The 19,202-nt window shown below is 39.7% G+C and overlaps 1 protein-coding gene across 8 annotated transcripts in view; it reads right to left on the bottom strand.

The window, feature by feature from the left end:
* The window catches only part of oxr1a (oxidation resistance 1a), a 163,966-nt gene that overhangs the window by 46,201 nt on the left and 98,563 nt on the right, over positions 1-19,202 (bottom strand). The window contains exon 1 of one of the 8 annotated variants that reach the window (XM_077575840.1): positions 9,930-10,209. The exons of 6 other annotated variants lie outside the window; for them this stretch is intronic. In XM_077575840.1, coding sequence (XP_077431966.1) covers positions 9,930-10,089 — 160 coding nt within the window. In that variant the 5' untranslated portion in view covers positions 10,090-10,209. Of the gene's footprint in view, positions 1-9,929; positions 10,210-19,202 lie in introns of those variants that run through there. One more of the 8 variants, XM_077575844.1, reaches the window with a different exon arrangement.

Below are 19,202 nucleotides of genomic sequence, written 5' to 3'. Positions count from 1 at the left end.
GTGTGTGTGAGTGACGCGTGTCAATATGTTAATGTCCGTATGTAGAATAATCATGCCCATATATTCACGGTAATTCGTTATTCTGCGAGATGGTTTCCAAAGGTTTCTGAGAATCAAAATGCCATGCTTATACTTAGGTCTGCTACCGGTAATTTAGCACACTCATCTTAATTCATATTCTGACAGCGTGTACATCTGTTGTCATAGAAACACATCTGGTGCGAACTTTGAAGGGAAACTTGCCATTAGAAGGAATGGGGCAAACCTGCGTGCCTCAAACAGAATTTCAACTTAGAAAATGACTCAGCCATAGTATCTTGAAGCAAAAGGAGACATAGAGCAGCTGTCATGTTACTTCCTGATGAAGTGTTAACTGCTCACATTTTAGTGGTTGGATCAGTATGCAGATCTGCAATACCGTGTTCACCCTCCCTCACTATGCCGAAAAAGGCTGAATTCACACTGCAGTGTGGAATGCCTAATTCAGATTGTATGTAAAATCGGATCTTTTTATGTATTTGTTCATATATATTACATATATACATATTACTGAAACTTCTAATGTCAACAGAATGTGCCTGTCAAGTGACACGCATGCTCACAAAACACTTACATCACATGGTGCAGCATTGTTGTTACTGAAATAAATATGGCCCTTATTGTAGGTTTCATTCCTGACACATTTGTAGTAATTTCAAGGTGTTTGTGTTTAAACTGACTGGTCCCAGCATTTACTGATCAATTCTAAAGCTGCTTCTTTTTGCTATAGTCTCTTTTCTGCTGCTTCATCCGCGATTGCTTTTGGCCTTCTCTGTCTTGTCGAACAATGTACTAGTCACCTTTTGATGACGTACAAATGGGATGACCGGAGCGTCCAGACTGCAGTTGCATCGGATGCATATCCAATCTATATCCACATATGAAAGAGGCCCAATCATCGGAACTATACCGTTCACCTGTCTCCAAAGACAAAGGCTTCAGTGAGCAGGACGACATTGAAGAAATCTGACTATTCTAAGATTCTGCATCTTATTTTTGTTGTACATATTTTGCCGGGTGGCATCGCAGCATTTTTCAAGTGTTAATTTGTACTATTTCTACGTCTTTATTTCCGACAGGACGGTTTGCAGTTTTTGTTTTCTCTCTTGTATGAGTATGAGCGATATGTGCAGTGGTCCTTATGAGTGAAAAAAGTTTACATTTAGTGGATGCAGTGTATATCAGGGGAAGTGGTATTGTTTTAATCTTCACTTGTTAAGTTTCCTAACAGGATTACAGCAAAATACATGCCCATTTCATTAAACTGTACCCACATTCAAGCTGCATCCCAGGTTGATTGGTGCCAAACAGTTCAGAGAGACTTAATATGTGCCATCATCCAAACTTCGTGTCCACATAGCTGATACAGGTTGCTGCATTAACATAATTAGATTCTTGGCAATTTCATTAATACATTTATTTGAACACAAAATGGCATAGGCAGCGAGTCTTGGGTGTGACACTTCACAGTCTGGTCACGGCTGGCGGCGTTATGCTTGTGACACCTTCTGATATGTTGGAAGCCCACAAATTCAAGGGTCGGCTAAACCCTCTTTCTACATCCGCCCTTCACACACAGGACAGTGAGCTGGGAGAAAGCTGTGAAAATACCGAAATAGAAAGGTGCTTTTATAGAGGCTGGCACGAGTGCCATGTTAAGAGTCTTTTTTTTACACTTCACTACATAATGGTGACACCGGAAGTGAACGTTAGTAATAGGGTATAATTGGGGGTTGACCCACAACGGTACATTTTCTGAGGTTTCAGAGGTGAAAAGGAGGCATGATGGTTGATGCGTTCATATTGTATGGGTCACACCAACCGCTAGTGAGGATGTTGCCATGCATCTAATTATGGTATCTGTTTGCAGGAGCCCACATCAGACATGCAAATGGCTACACAGACACAGCAATATCCCACTTTGGGGAATTCTGTCTGTCTGCCTCTGAAAAGCCTGTGTCTCTAACGTATCCTTGTAAATAAAATGGCTGATCTGATGAAAGTAATGGCACATATGGCACGTTACGCTTTTATCTACACCATATAGTGGTCTAAGCACTTTACAAAGCCTCACATACAGATTGGACTAGATCATATGACATAAAAAAAAGTTGACCAGAGACCTCCAATCTGAATAATTTAAAATTGCAATGACAAAAAAGTCTGCATGTAAATCAGGCTACTTCCATCTAAAGTACTGCCTTGTTCTTGTTGGAGGATTAACCTGTTAATCAGTCAAAAGGAGTACTATGCCCTCTCAATTATATAATTATGTTGGCAATTGCAGGAGGGATACCAGTCCTGAGTGTCTTTACTTTTGGAAAACTATAAATCTGATGAAATATGGTGAGTACCTTGGTGGAATGAGTATGAAGCTCAGAGACAAGACAATTTCTAATGTCTATATTTCTCAATTGCAAATTGTTAAAGGAAAAGGACAAAATATTGGGTTTTGAGAGTCTTAATGACAGGTACTTTGGGTGAAAAAAGTTGGAAGTTGTTTGGAGTGTAAAATACATTTTGAGTTAACTCTGATATTAAAGCTATTGAACGCAAAAAAATGAATTTCGAATTGCTACTGCCACCTGTGGCTGAAAAATGAAACTGCATTTTCGCTTCTTCACGTACAGAATACGCACATGACGTCACATCCACAGAGGACGGGAAATTCAAACCCGAATCCAGTCTGAAAACTATTGGCCAGAGACTTGCAGGAATTTCCATTATGAACAGCTAAAGTGTTAATCTACTACTTAAAAAACGTTTTAGTCATAAATGGTCAAATAAAAAGGCTATTGTAAAGATGTTTTGGGGAAAATTGTTACAAAGTGCAGCGTTAAACTACCGGTACAAGATTATTTCTGAGGTTGTGTTATGAAATGGTGTTATATTGGTGTGCAGTATCTTGAAAGGTTTTATAAATACTGTACATAACTTGGCCAATTCATATCATTGTTTGATCTTGTATATCTTTGAAGACCAGATAATGCAGACTCGAGTGCAATAATAAGGTAAAGGGTAATTGGGATTTCACTAGTTTAGCACCTTTTTACCGCCATTTAAAATGTGAATTGACTTGGGACTTGATTTATTATTGGACTTGACTTGAGATAACCTGCAAATTAAATTCTTCACTTGCCCAAGACAAATTGACTTGTGACTTGCTTGTGACTTACTCGTGACTTGCACGTCACTGCTTTTAGTAACACAATTGACTGAATTACAGCATATACCGTCCAGAAGCAGTAACAGAAGAGGTATAGAAAAGAGATTGATGAATGGACTAGTTGGCAATATAAAATGTGATTAATAAAAGTAAGTCAAGACAGTTTCACATTTAAGTTCAAATGTTGGAAGAGGAAGTATTGTATCAAGGCAAATCCATAGGTTTATGGAGAACAATTTATGTTCTCTGTGCGTGTATTATTGGGAACATTTGCTTATTACACAAATTATCCTAAAAATCCTCTGTTTGCCTGTCTCTCAACCATACTAAATAAATTTCCTATTCCTTGAGTTAACTGTCACATGCATTCTAACTGTGAATCCTCATACATTTGGTGTTACGGTTATTTCTGTGAGGCCAAAGTCAGAGCTGGGGCATGGGGGGGCTGAGCTCAAGAGTAAAGGAGACATAAGAGTGATTATAGTCTAACTGAATAGACTGATTGATTGAAATTGAAATACCATGACAAACATTTATTTCTGTAGTTTAATTCAAACATTCACTACATACAGAGAGTGAAATATATCAAGAATTTATACTAATGTGGGTACACAGAAGCATCAGGTGTTTGATGCTCTGCCCCAGATCATGTCAAAATGTCCTTCAGCAGGATACTGAAGCCCATGTTGCTCCTTATGCTGGATCCTCAATCAGTGGGTGAAAATGAGGAGAGAGTGTTAAAGCCTGAGTACCTCACCATTTAATTCATTACTTAAAGTTCCCTTTTGCATGAATTAATGCAGCAATGTGGTCTGGTGTGTAGGTAATCAGCCTGTGGCAATGAAGCGTTATGGAACTCCAATTTGGTTTGATAGCAGCCTTCGTCTTGTCTGTGTTATTGGGTGTTTCTAATCCTCCTTCTGACAACATCCCATACAGAATGGCTCAGATTTGGTGAGTTCATTGGCCAATCAAGTATAGTAATATCAGGGTCATATAAGCAGCTTTCGGTACTTTCCGCACAGTGTTGGCATATCAAAGCAGCAATTTCTATAATTCTAAAAATCAAGCGTAATAAAATTTCCTGGTAAACAGCTGCGCTGACTTTGAAAATACAAGCAACCATTAACCACCACTCTATGTTGAAACATTAGTCTAGGGGTAGGGAACCCTAGTCCTTAAGAGCCACTGTCCTTCCTGCCTGTTTTCGGTGTCTCCCTCCACCAATTTGATGAACAGGATCGTTTTTTCAGTATCCACATAGCTGGCTGATGACCTGATCATTTGAGTGAGCTGTGTTTGGGGAGGGAGACATCGAAAATTGGCAGGACAGTTGCATTTGAGGACCAGGGTTTCCTACCTCTGCTCATGTGTTTAAGCAACTCTTGATTGTGTGCCTCTTTTACTTTTCCCCCAGACACTGGGTCTTGAGTTCCCAAAAGTAATGCAAACGTTTTCTTACTCTGAAAATAGGACTCACTGTGCTCTTGTTCTCCTAAGACCAGACGTTTCTGACATTGGCCCTTCCAATGTGCGTTAAGAGATCTAGGCTATAGCATACAAGTTGAACTTCTTTTGTTTGTTTGTTGGAAGTGAAACACAACACATTGAAAATAAACGTGTTGCCTCAGGACTGAACTCAACATATTTTTGTACTGCACAGCATTTTGGTACAGAAATGCATCTTCATCTTATAGTGTTTACTTGTGCAGCACTGGCAACGCAGAGTCTCGGCAGCAACACTAAACTCTCAGGTTACATCTCCAATAAATAGCAAAAGTGATGAGCTCAGCTATGGGAAACACAACCCTGCATTATCAGATCTTCTTATTGAGCGAGAGAAGCACAAGATCCTGTTAAGGAATTGGGATTTAACTGTTATTCTCTAGGGTATGCTCTCATGTACGGAAAACCTATAGTGTAATACTCGGTACTCTAGAGTTAGAATAAAGATTGCATATATACAAATTCAACCAAATGTTAATCCCTTAGATGTCGAGTTGTGATCTCCACTGATTGGGTGTTCAGAACTGAAACCATGTGATGACCCTGGTTAGCGACCTAGCCATTCCCACACCATGTTAATACTTGGGCGGGACGGGATTCTTATGTGTGCACCGAGACGTTTTCCTTCAAGAGAACCCTCCAACCAAATTTTGCTGTGCCAACGCGCCTTTCTGATTGGTGGGCTGGTTCACGCTTGTTGCTAGTTGGCTACTGGCTTGTATTCAGGTACAGCGGTGGACGGAGGGGAGAAGGCAGAAGAGAGTTGCAGCTGTATGTACAGTACTCGAATGTGGAGATTAAAGGAGAAAGTGAATAAAAAGAGAAAATAAAACGCCAAATTGCAGTGTGCCCTCCTGTACTTTGTTTCGCCTACCCCGTTTAGACCCCACCTTTTTGGCGACGTGCAGCCGCCGAGCGCTATCCGCAGAGACACCGGCCGAGACCGAGCAGGAACGGATAACAAACTGCTGACGGTATTTGCATTGTGCGAAACAACATCGGTTTGGCTACGAAACTCCGGAAAATGGCATCAGCTAAGAGACATGCTTACGAGGCGCAATTTAAACTGCAAGCTATCAGTCACGCGGTTGTACATGCGAATAGAGCAGTCGCAAGATAATTCCACATTTTTAATCCATGGTTCGGAAGGGGAAGAAGCAAGAAAACAACGTTGAGGCTTGCCATCATTCCGGGAGGATTAACGAAAGAACTCCAACTGGTCATTGAAACTGGGCTTTTAAAGTAAAGTTGCGAGAAGCATGGTAGCGATCACTAGCTGCGCTTCCATTACAGTTTTTCGCAAAAATAAAAGCGATATTGTACTATTTCGACTTGCCGGTGTTTCCATTGAAGAGCTGGCAGTTCTGTAGTAGGTGCTCATGATGTTTACGGAAGACAGACGCCCGGAGTTGTTAATATTACTTTAAAAACATCTCCCTCCCTTCATTGGGCGGGTTCGGCCATATGGCGTTGGTGTGTGTGCGTGCGTTTATAACTCGTGTTATGGTGCAGACGGATGGATTTCAACGACGACGTGCGCCGTATGCCGCTCGTTTGCTCGTTGCCCGGGGCATCGGCCATTTCTCATGCAACAATATGAGACGTGCGTTGAACGGCGGCATATTGGCTCCATAACTGAATCGCTTTGTGCTTAGACTTGTTATCCCCTCCAGAGGCAACTCCGACACGAAAGCGAGTGGCCCCGTATTTCCTACTTCCTTTCCTCGACCGGGCGGGGGTCACATGGCGACAGGGAATGTGCAAAAAGTGTTTCCATTACACTTTTGCGAAATACTTCTATTTTGAGACGTCTCAAAAACCACATCACAAGAGCGTAAAAACTTTTTGGTGATATATTCGAGAGTTTTTTCGAAAATCATCTGTTTTCATTACCAGCTTGCTTTTGCGTAACTTGCCTTTTGCGCAAAACTGAGGGTAATGGAAACACACCTAATTAGAGAAGGCAAACACACTCTACCAAAACAAATTGAGAGACAGTGCCAGCTGGACAAGGTACGCCACAGTATGTGAATGGATTGTGGACGTCTGGGTTAAAGTGTCTGATGTTTTTCATTGTTATGCTTTCTTCTCTATAAGGTAAGTATTATTAATTTCGGCCATAATTATCCAATAATATTTTCTCTTTAACCACCGCAAAGCACTTTGTGCACTTTATGCTTGCAGTTTGTGCTTTGGGATTGTGTATTCACGTCCGATCCGTCCCGATGCATTTTCTTCCACTTATAATCCAATATGACAGCCTTATTTTATTTGTATTATTATTTTAATAGAAAATAAGTACAAAAAATATGGAGTCACTGAGTGATGTTTCACTACAATGTGCGATATGTAGTGCAAAATGTCACAATTTTTTTCCGGAAACCTCCACCCCCCCTCAATGGAGTCCAGCCACCCAAGTAGATTTCAAATCTGCGGGAAACACTGCGACCCTTCATCAGTGTTCAACTTGTACAATAGTGAATGGAATTGGTCGAGTCTCTGTCCTCCCTGCTTACTCAGTAACCACACAGACTAGTTAGTCTCATTCTTTCTACCAGTGGGGCTGTAGTCCATAGGTACCATAAACAATCCAATGATCAACTCTTCTGCTGGAGACTTCTACACAGGCACCGCCAATGAACCCGAATACCATCCATGCATTTAGGAGCAGCAGAGCATGCATCTGATTAATCTTTGTCGTAATTAGAGCAATTAACCTGTCTGCTAGTGAGCTCTGGAGCCTGATAACGCTGCATGAACTTCATACTCCTTTATATACAATCAAGTGCAGAATACAATCATGCCAGCTAATAGCAAAGCTTCCTGTACAACAGCTGTGTGTTTAATACATTTTGAGAGTGACATCTCAACTTGTGTTCAGTCAGAGAGTCCACTGATATTATATTAGACTGGAAATACAGTAAATCCATTACAGGGTAGATTTGTCATATCATGTCTGAGATCAAGTTCTTCTTCTATGAACTCCCTGCATTCTAACTGGTCCCACTTTATATATGGAAAACGAGTCAAAAGAAAGGGTTACATGCACAGTCATCTTTTGTGTTCAGAACTGAGAGATTTTGCAAACATCTCATGTCATGCATGCATGCATGACAATGATTTTAGGCTTAAGCATGTGTGACTTTGGAGGTTGGACAATAGTAATAATAAGATGCCATTAGCTTGGAGAAATGCCCTGATGTGAAAAGGTCTTGGGGACACGACTCACAGGCTGCATGGAGTTTGAGCATGCACTGCCAGCTGATTTAAAATGTTCTAAATGGCACAGTTAAGTGTCCTCATGACAAACAGGGCAAGAAGTGCAACCATTGTAACTTGTCAATTGGCTTGTCTCACAGTCAGCAAATTGCTGGCAAAAAGGGCTGGCACACTAGGGAGAAAATATTAGGATGGTTTATAATCTCAATCATTTTTAATTATGTTCATTGCCAATTTTATTTATTAAATTTGACCCGAACAACACTCACACTTGTGGACTTCCCAGCATCCCTAGCAGCATTTTCTTTTTTTGTAAATAGTTGTTAAGAAATATTTGTTTATGGTTCATGCAACGTCGTAGCAGCACTAGACATTGTGTGTGTTTTACCAATGTGTTGTACTGTCATTTTGTTTATACTGAGTTCTGTTTAGTTACTCCCGCCTGTTTCCACTTTATTAGGCTCTTCTGCCATTAGTTATTGGCTAATGTTTGCTCAAGAGCTTCTGCGCCAGGCAAGTTAAGGTGCCTCTGACCATATCCTGTGCAATTCAAGATCACCACAATATGAAATCTTTCTTTATGCAAGGTTTTCTGTTGAGGAAATCCAACAATGCAAATGCCAGAACATCCAAAGAACCAATATTTCATAGGTAATAATTACACAATGGTGTGTGCATGATTACTTCAATGTAATCTTACCAACATGGATGGCTATAAAACAATTTTTGTCATAACATAGTGTTTTATTCATTATGTCACCAAACAGTAGTACATTTATACAACATGCTCATCACAATATTCAACAAACATACTGTTCGGCATCAGAAAGGCACAGGCTTAAGTAAAGCTTAATTAAGCCTGGCCGGTGGCCAATATTCTTTTTGTTTTGTTTTCTCTTACACCTACACATATATTTACACACTCAGCTACTAGTTTGAACATGTAAATAAACACAAAACTGAATAAATAAATAAATAAATAGATAAAATAAGAAAATCCATTATTACAGTATTCAAATTATCATTTACCACCATCAAAAATATCTATAACATATTGAGACTCCTCAATTACAAAGAACTTTTGCATGTAGTGAGGAAGAGATTGAGTTTATGCTATAAACATTATTTGCATATATTCATAACACAAGTCTTTTGAATTCATGTTTGAGTTTAGAAAATGTAAAGATCCTTGTGGCACACCACAGTGAACTTTGGAAACTTTGACGTGCCAATATTAATATTTAAACATTATTGTGGTTTATTGTTCAAATAACTTTCTACCCATGATTAGGATACACCCTTTGTCATACTTCTCCATTTTTTCAAGTAATTGTTAGTGATTTATCGCAACTAACACTTTCCGTAGGTCAAGATACATATCAACAGAATATTCATTGTTTTAATTCACATTTGCGATATTCTCTACCATTTGCAGTGTTTGTGTGTGCGTGCTGGGGGGTTATAAGTAAACCTCCATCCTCCCGAATAAACCTCCTGCCACCCCCTTGCCACCACAGGCAAAACTGTCTAGAACCGCCACTGCTTAACGCTTTGGATCCCAACTTCACTGGTATTGGCGTCAACATACTCTACTGACATAAGTCATAACAGATGGAGAAAACAAAAAAACAAAACGGTGTTGTAGCACAATTTAAAAGGCCACGACACGTTCATCACGCTAGCGAGACTCAGGCATTATGTACAGTCCTTGCCTTCAAAACCGAAGTGAAATATTATGTTGGCGGAAGCAACTATCAACAAGTTGTCATCTTGTAAACATCACCACGCACTGCATTTGAAGCAACATATTAGCTCCAACTAATAATGTTGTCATAAAACTTATGACCAAAATTATTAGTGACTTAATTATAAGATAAAGGGAGTCCAAAGCGCGTTGGATAGTGTAGATCGAGTACACGTTGACGTGCTAGCATAGCGAAAGCAGTCGTGGGCAGTGTTCTCGTACCTACTAAAAACAAAAGCGTAGCGTCTCACCAACCTGTTTTGCTGTGAACGGTGCTGTTATTTAGTACTGTCGCGTCAAGGTCCGGCTCATAAACGACGTTGTCCTCCTGGCCGAATCCTGACCACAGTCTGTGGGAGATCACGTCCCTGACAGCCCTCGCGCCGCTGCCCGTCATCGACAGTATGTAGTCCATAACTACTACAAAACTTCACTAAGAACTACTTTTGGAAGTGTTGCAAACGCCGCGGTCATCCACCGTTTGGAACAAAGCCCCGCTGGTGCTGTCAAAAGTTTCAGACAGTCCACACATTCCTAAAGAGGAACAACATTCGTCAACGCACGCACGCACGCACGCACGCACGCACGCACGCACGCACGCACGCACGCACGCACGCACGCACGCACGCACGCACGCACGCACGCACGCACTTTTGCTGTGCGGAGTGGAGTGCAGCTGTGCTACGCAGTTCAGCAGCAGGCTGACTGTTTAAAGCGTAACGACATAAGCATGTACATTTCAATAAAATATTGGTACACATACTATTGTTTTGCTGTTGTTGCCACGAACTAAAAATACTTAACTGTAAAAAACATGTTGCAAATGAATGAATAAATAAATTAATTCATCTTATGGGGTTTCTTTGCTTTTATTCTAATTATTTATTATCAGACCTTAAAAAAAAAAAAATCAATATCCAATTAAGCTAATAACCTACCAACATTTTGCCACAAAATAATGGCTCATATGTTAATCCTGCAGGAAGTGAACAATAAATCACAGTACACTGTCACCTTTTTCTATAGTATTTTACAGAAAATCGTTCATGTTATCAAAGATAATAGATAGCAGTTAAGTTAACTATTTAAAAAAAAGATTTATGTCCAAAAAATGTTCAATACTTATTGTGCTCCATCTGCTGGAGACAGTAAGTAGTGAAGGCCTAATTGCCCTTCTAAGTTTTTGGTTTTGTTTTAATTACAGGGGACACGGAAAAATACGACTCAAATCTGCCATGACCTCCATGCAAAAAACTCCACTGCACATCCTTCACACATACGCCAGGCCTGACATGTTTATGAGAGTGGATCTGTGTGTATGTCTAATTCTATGAAATACAATTGTACTAAGCACTTTTACAATCAATACTTTTCACAGATGGAAAGGTGATGGCTGTTATGTTGTAGCAAGACTCCAACAAATTGACTACAGGGTTTAATGGATTTCATTCTGACTCTTCCCACAACCACCCACCCATTGGAAAAAAAAATCCCTTGAATAATTGCTTTAACAGTTTGAAGTCATGGGCGTCTTTATAATAGAAGACATTTGTAATAACACAATTCAACTTAATATTTCACATTTATCACAGAACAATGTACATTTATTCTATGCATCAGCTACCTCGTGTGATTTAATCCAGGGCATATGATCACAAGTAATTGGTGTCTATGGGAGAGTTTTTACCTCTCAGTCAATCAGGTTTACCACACAATATAATATCGCCAATGGTTGACTCTGATAACAACAAAAAGCTCTTACTGTTGTGAGAGACCATCTAACCGCGTAAGTAGGTCCATGGGACATGCAGGAAAGACAAAAAAATAAACCACACACAACATACGTACACATATGTCAATATATCAACGTAGCTAAAAGCCTTGAGCTCCAATATCTAAGCATCGTTTCTTTGAAGAGAGTGCTGCACATGAATCATTTAACCACATAGTGCAGCATTACTATTTATATCTCCAAGGGACTTACTTTTTTTTGGCATGTTTAACTTATTAACTTACGGATATTACTACACCCATTTACCCTGTTTCATAGAAACCAGCCTTGAAAAGTGGACAAATCAATTAACATTCACAATATTACACTTTGATTGATCAAACATGGATGGGCAATATTGACATTTGAAACAATCCTACTGATGTGATAAGTTGCGTTCATTTGCAGTGACAAGACTTCATCTGACCTTGTTTCTGACCTTACAAAGGGCCCCGCGGTGGTACACTTGGCACTGGGACAGTGTAATCAGATGGGTGTCACACTGGCCCAGCGCCACCCCATGGGACCTTGCTGCGTGATAAGCTGTGTTGCTACACAGCCACGCAGAGTGCTCTTCAAATCATCCATAACATCCAAGAATGGGGTAGGGATTTAAGATATATGGTACAGTACTTTCTGGCTATCAATTCCAGATATAAGCCTTTTCAGAGGTGTGTGTCCTCCATTCTCTAATAAAGTTGACCAAATTGGGGGTAAAAAATTAGCAAATGACTCTCTTCTTTTGAAAAAGGACTCTGAAGCCAGTTCGAAAGGGCATCTATTACGGATGGTCCTTATTTTATGAAAATTTATATTTTTAATGGAACTTTGTCCTAAACCGGTGATCCACTTTATTAGGTTATGAGTCATTGATTTCAGGCCAATAAATATTCATGTGGATGAAGGTGTTAATAAAATGTCTGATAAAATGTATTGAAAATGTATTGATGTTAGGAAAATAAAGTTGGAATGTTACTAGAAAAAGCTTCAATAAATAATTAACTACAGTAGTGGTTTGTCCTTTTTGGGAAGAGGGAGCAGTGTCAAAATATTACAACAAAAAAATTGTCACTTTAATGAGTGATGTCAGAATTCCCACACAAATGCAAACACTGCAGTCTGTAATAAGTCTGTCTTTCCACAAAACCGTCATATAGCAATTAAAGGGGAAGTTAAAGGGGAAGTCAACCCCCAAATTTTCTTGAAAGTAAAATCTTGTATGTACCTCCTCTAGTCTAAACACGGCAATCTGATTAATGTTGCATTTGTGGAAAATTGATTAAGCAGCAAATCAGCCATCTCAGGGTGTGGCCATCTTGCCACTGGCTGTTGACTGAAAATTACATCACAGTTTCCCATGACTCAGGTTAACGACCAATCATGGCTACCTGTATTCTAATGCTGCATTCGAGGATGGTCGGAAGTTGGATATATCCGAGTTGGTTTTTCCCAGTTCCGACCTGAAAGTGTTTGAGGCGAAAGTAAACAACCAAAATGGCGGATAGTGATAAGTTGTTTTTTATTTTGGTCCTCAAAACTCATTCTGACCTCCAGCAAACTTTCCTTCTTGCAATTTTGCTTCATTTATTGTTTTTATGTCATTTCATAAGCATTCCATACAATTTAGTAGTTCACCGTATAATTTCATGCAGGGAGATAGCGGCATACTGTCGCGTATGTTGTGTTACGTGGAGTTATGTCGAATATTTATGACTGAAGAAAGCTATCTATAGTTTATACTCAAGTAAATTGTGTTTAACCATTCCGTGTTTAACGGTCTGTGTTTCCAAAGGTGCGTCATTGTAGAGTGACGTCAATTGTAGTCCGTCGGTGAGGTCGGGGTATACTTTTATTTTTCCGACTTCGCAAGTGGAATTTCCGAGTTCAAGGGGGCGTGTGTGTACACACTTCCAGGTTTGAACTTGAAAAAGTCCGACTTCCGCCCATCCTCGAATGCAGCATAAGTTTGGTCATGTGGCGCTCGCAGGCAGAGCCGTGATTGGTTGTTACCTGAGCCCTGAGCAACTGTGGTGTCATTTTCCGTCAACAGCAAGTGACAAAATGGCCGCCCCCTGAAGTGGATAAAAACAGGTGGATTTTGCTTCATAACTCATATTCCACAAACACAATATTAATCAGGGTCTTTAGACGAGTGGGATAATGTAAAGAAAATGTTTAGGTTGACTTCCACTTTAAGTATGATAATTAAATTATTACTCTCATTTTTATTTGACACGTAATAATGGCTCATGTAGTGTTATGAGTTTGTTTTTAGTGCGGCACTTTCAATGAGAAATTATTTTGAATGACTTCAAGGTGTTGAGAGCTTGCTGTACAAATATCCATATTAAACTCTCTAAAGTGTCACAGCTACCAGCAATAGCCTTGAGAGGGTCTTGTTTGTGATGCTTTGTCATCAACTAGGACCGGGGACTGAGTGTTAATCTCAGCAGTTCCCCATTGAAAGCAAGGTGGGCTGCAATTTGATCCTTAGACAAGCAACATCTTGATTACACAACAATAATCATAGCCGCCAAAAGAGATTTTAGTTTCTACTCGCAGCAGACAACCTGATTAAAGAGCATGCTTATATAAGTTGTGAACACATATCACATGTTTTTTGCCTTTTAAAGTTCAGTAGATGAGAACTTTAATTGTTGTATTTGAGGAAAAGAGATGATTGTGGTTGTTTTCTTTGAAGTGAGACATCTCATGTGGCATTTCCTGGAGCGTCCCTTTAACTGACATACTGACTAACATGAAGTGCTCTGCTCACAAGCGTTCTGCTCTATTATCCTGCAGCCTGTACAAGAGGCTTTAACAAGACGACGTCCAATGAAGAAAAACATTTAGGTGGCACAGGAAGCAGGCAAAAGCATCCGGACAATGGCAGCAATCACAGGTGTTTTGTCAGAGGATGTCACCCTCTCGTCTACTATTTTCAGGGACGTGAAGCTTTGCTTCTCAAAAGCTGTCGCATCTGAGCATGTTTTTCCACTTTAACAGCAGGACACAAATATTCATGAATGAATAAAATAATCAAATGCCGTGTGCTGCAAGTGACAATGATTCACCACATCATCCGGGGGAATTATTATTCAACACGGTGGTTATATAAGTGTAACTGATGTCATTAAAATAACAGACGGAAATGTTTGTCAATTTGACCAATTTTGCATGACGTCTCCAAATATCAGACAAAAAAAGGTGGAGGTAAAAAGACAAAAAATATTTGCCATTGTATCAGATGATAGATAAATGGATGGATGGATAGATGGATGCTAAAGGTTCAAACAGGACATATGCAAACATGTTCTTTAAATAAAGAGGATCTCATTCTCAATACTTGAACACACTCTTCCATTAAACCGAGTCGTTAAACTTTTTAAAAAATGTTTACATTAATATTCCAAGTTCCATCCCGAAATAGCCTGTTTCCAGCCTGTGTGGTTACTTTTCCATGTCACTTTTTCAGGGCCATGCAGTTACAATGAAGCCCTTCCTTAGTACCTCTTCCAACCTGGTTCTAGAAAGTAGGCCAAGGAGGGCCGAGACATCACTTTCATCTGATTGGCCAACAGGGTTAGGCGTTTATGCAGCAACAAACTTCACTAAATTTCCTGGTTATAAGCGAGCACACTGCAAAAAGGACTGTAGAAATTTTAAGAAAAGAATATAGTAAAATAAGAAAATTATTACTTCAAATGAGAAAAATTATCTGCCAACAGAACAAGAAAATTTTACTTAAATTTACCTGTAAGATTTGGAAAAATAAGAAAATAATACTAGGCCCACATCAAACACTGCGGTCTTGAAAATAGTATTTTCAGACTAAAAACAAGTGACGTCGATTTTTTTTCAAGCTGTAATAAATAGAACTATTTTCTTAAAACACATGCCTATTTTTTTCCCTTGGAAAACCTAGCATGACTGTAACAGGTCCCAGTTTTTTTGTCATTACCCAGCCGGGAATTGAACCCACAACCTTCAGGTCTGAGGGTAGGCACTCTACCACTAGACCACTGAGCTGGTACTGAAACAAGGAAAAATGCCCTTTGTAAATATAACGAAATTGACCATATTGCACATGTATTTTTTCCCAATTTATCTTATTACTAATTATTATGCAAAATCTTAAAATAAGAAAACTTATGAAACCCCAGTTCAGGGCCTTTGATGTTGGTTAGTTGTTATCTTAAAATGTGGGAAATGCTTGTTTTAAGCCTCACAGTACTTAAAACTGGCTGTTCACTCAATGCCAAGACTGCTTAATCAAATAAGATAATTAAGTAATAAGTATCTTTGATAAGCACAATGATCTCGCCTGACAATTTCATTTTAAGTAAAAAAATAACTTGTCAAATCAAAATAAGCAATTTTAGGTTAAATTTAAGAAATTATATCTTCCTTAAGATTTTAGTTTTTGCTGTGCAAGACAGTACTATCTGCCGTCAATTCATAACAATATAGTATATACAGTGTTCTTATAAGTGAAGACAATTTGCAATTTTAGTTTAATTTTATACACTTTCCTCTTTAGGTTCCGTGACATAATGCACAAGTTAGCCTGCGTGGCTTAGTAGTAGAGTGGTTGTCTCCCAACCCAGAGGTTGTGGGTTCAATCCCCAGCCCCTCTGGTCATGCTGTAGTATCCTTGAGCAAGCTACTGAACCCCTAATTGCTTTTCATGCTGCACCATCAGTAGGTGAAGGTAAAGTTAGCGTGAAGCCCTTTGAGTGCCTTAAGAGGTATAAAAGCGACAATGAAGACAAATATGGCAACGGATATATTGGAAGACGGCACTCGCTCTCATTCATGCATTCAAAATGGACCTGGTGATGTGTGCGCCACTCAAGAGAGACTTCATTTCTGCACTTGAGCCTTACCACCACTTGAACACTGACAGGACTAATTTTAGAAGATAAGTAATTTGTCACGTTGTTATTACTTTATTTTATTTTTTTAATCGAGGCTGAAGAGGTTTGCAGGAAAATTTTTTACTGCCTGATATCATTTTTTCCTTTAATTTCTCGTCCTGAATTCATGTAAAAATGTGCAATTCATTATACAGTACCTTTACAATGGAAATGGCATGGTTTGCCATTACCACTTTTAGAGGACATAGTTCATGGCTCAGTGGTAGAGTGGTCGTTTCCCAACTCATAGGTTGTGGGTTCGATCCCATGCCATTGTGACCACGTTGAAGTATCCTTGAGGAAGATACTGAACCCCCATTTGCTCCTGATGCTGATGTCATCTGCAGTAGTCGAATGTAAAGCGCTTTGAGGGCCTTGCAAAGTGGAAACGCGCTATATAAATGAAGTACCATTTACCATAACTTAGCCTAATACTTGTATTTGTTTACATAAACAAAAAGCTCAAAAATGAAATTTACCAGCACTTCACAACTAATATGCAGTTTATTCTGTTCAATGATGCGTTAGTGACTGAAAAGTCAGCCAATGACAATACAGTCAGACCATGTCAGAAGGCATGACTGGAAGAAAAACTCAAATCACAGCGTGCCGACGGAGTAAATGGAATTGCAGAGGATTCTATAATACCAGCAGTGGACACACTTTAAAGGTCACAAAAAGTGCACATTTATAGAGAAAAAGATCAGCACCCCGAGGTTAAAAAAATGTGTTGTCATATTACTGTGACTGTAATGGGTTTAATGTTGGCAACATGAGGCAATATTTTTGACATCATAACATACAGGTAGAAAGAGCAAATAAAGACTCAGTAAGCCTTCAGAGTAAGAACATTTTTTCCTACTGCTAGGCAATAAGTGTGGAAACCAGCCTCTTGCATAATGTTCTCAAGTTAAGAAGCAACAGAGAACAAGAAAGTGATGGCTGATGAGTTGTGCCATCAGGTCTGACAATGACCTGCTCCTGCAACAATTCAATCCCCTGTTGTTGCCCACGTTTCCCTCTCAGGATTGGTCTGCAGAGCGGCTGTTGGTGATCGATGACTGGTGGCGTCCGAGCAAGCTATCTTTCACCACCACTTCCACGGCCCCCGCTCATGGTCTTTTATCCTCTGTGCTTGTCTGCGCTGTCTGAGGCCACCTCGACGAATGATGACCACCGTCTTTGGACGAAGAACACATCTATAGGAAGACCGCCCATCCCCACCTTCAATCTTTCTTTCTTTCCTTTGCTCTCTTTATGTGCACATTTCATTTAGCAAATATGGTGTTTGGGAATGAAGCTGAATATGCATACAGAAGCAATTCCATTTCAAGTATAATGGAATAGTATAATTCCGGTGGCCATGAACTGTATGTGAGAGGTGCGGGTGGATACACGCATCAGCCACTGGCCCTAGCTCTTGTCATACGGGCAGTTTATTGAAATAATAAAGCACAGTCTTACACTTCGGGCTTGACAATAACCCTGACAAAAGAGACAGAAAGAGTCGACATGTGGCCAAGGCAAAGTCACAAAACAAATGGTCCATTATGTCAGCACCCACTTTGTTATCTGCATTGAACTCTTGGGGCAGAGTTAATTGCTTTCGTTTAAACCACAGACAACGTCATATATTTCATCATTAGCCTAAAAAGCCTCCCATGAATCACTAAGCTACAAGAAGAGCACAAAAGTACAATGACTGCACAACTTAAGCCTCTTCACCCTGCATTCCCCCCCAAAGGCAATCCAATCCAAGTGCACAGTGGGATCAGAGGAAATTATAGCCAAACAGACAGGTGGCAAAAGATTCTGCACTCTATTTGTCTGGTGTAAAACTGTCCTCACTCTGGACACTCCACATCCATCACCTGATATCGTTGGCTCCACAAGTACACTAAATTGGATAATGAATCTCACCCCCCAGGAGAGCCAGTAAATGGATAATTTGTTGGTGAAATTATTATCTAGGGACATATTGCATCATTTAAGGTGTTACCGGGTAATGCACTTAAATGGATGCATCCATTTTGCAGGGTGCAGGGTGGGCCGATCATCAAGAATTATTACGCTATTAAACGTAAATGGACTATTTTGAAGAAAAATAAATAAATCTACAAATCAATAATAGTTTTTTATTTTTTTGCAGATTAACCAAAAACAATAATACTAAAGCATAATAAAACAAGGGTCACCAACTGGGATGATGAGACACGAATGAAGATTTTGTTTTTAATTATGGTGACACAATTTTTTTTAATGACTTTTAAGTAACATTGAGTGCATTGAAAGGCCGTAGGGAAAAAATAATTAAATGTATAAAAAGTCCATCTCCTTCACTTAATTACAGATATTATTCCAATGCGCTTCCCCAAATGGGCCTTGAAGGCAAAAACTAAAATCCCGTGAATTTCACCAATTTTTGGGGCAAAAAAAAAAAGAACTATAATCAAGGAGGTTAGGAGGGCAGGCATTATACATGGAGGCCTATTAAGAAAGTAAATATTTTTGCAGCTTCCCAGACAACTGGTTTCACCTGATAGCCGGCCGTAACAGCAAGCAGCGCAGAACAAGAAGTGGAATAGCCCTTGTTGATGCCAGGCTACCTGAAAGAGAGCCTGTGAAACTATGCTATGGAAATAGTCGTGCAAAATCTGGGTCTCCAATTGTCGCTAGCGACATGGATCATGATGATGATATAATAAATCATCACGGGTGCCGCTGTATTTGACACGTTACCATATTGTAGTGTCGTCCAAGGATCACGGGAGACGCAAGTCAGTGAACTCCATTAATTGACAACAAAACACAGCTACTGTCTAAGTCCTGAAGAGGACTAAT

Source organism: Vanacampus margaritifer, chromosome 9 (assembly GCF_051991255.1).
Source record: "Vanacampus margaritifer isolate UIUO_Vmar chromosome 9, RoL_Vmar_1.0, whole genome shotgun sequence".
Lineage (NCBI taxonomy): Eukaryota > Metazoa > Chordata > Actinopteri > Syngnathiformes > Syngnathidae > Vanacampus > Vanacampus margaritifer.
This window is presented reverse-complemented; position numbering and strand designations above follow the sequence as displayed.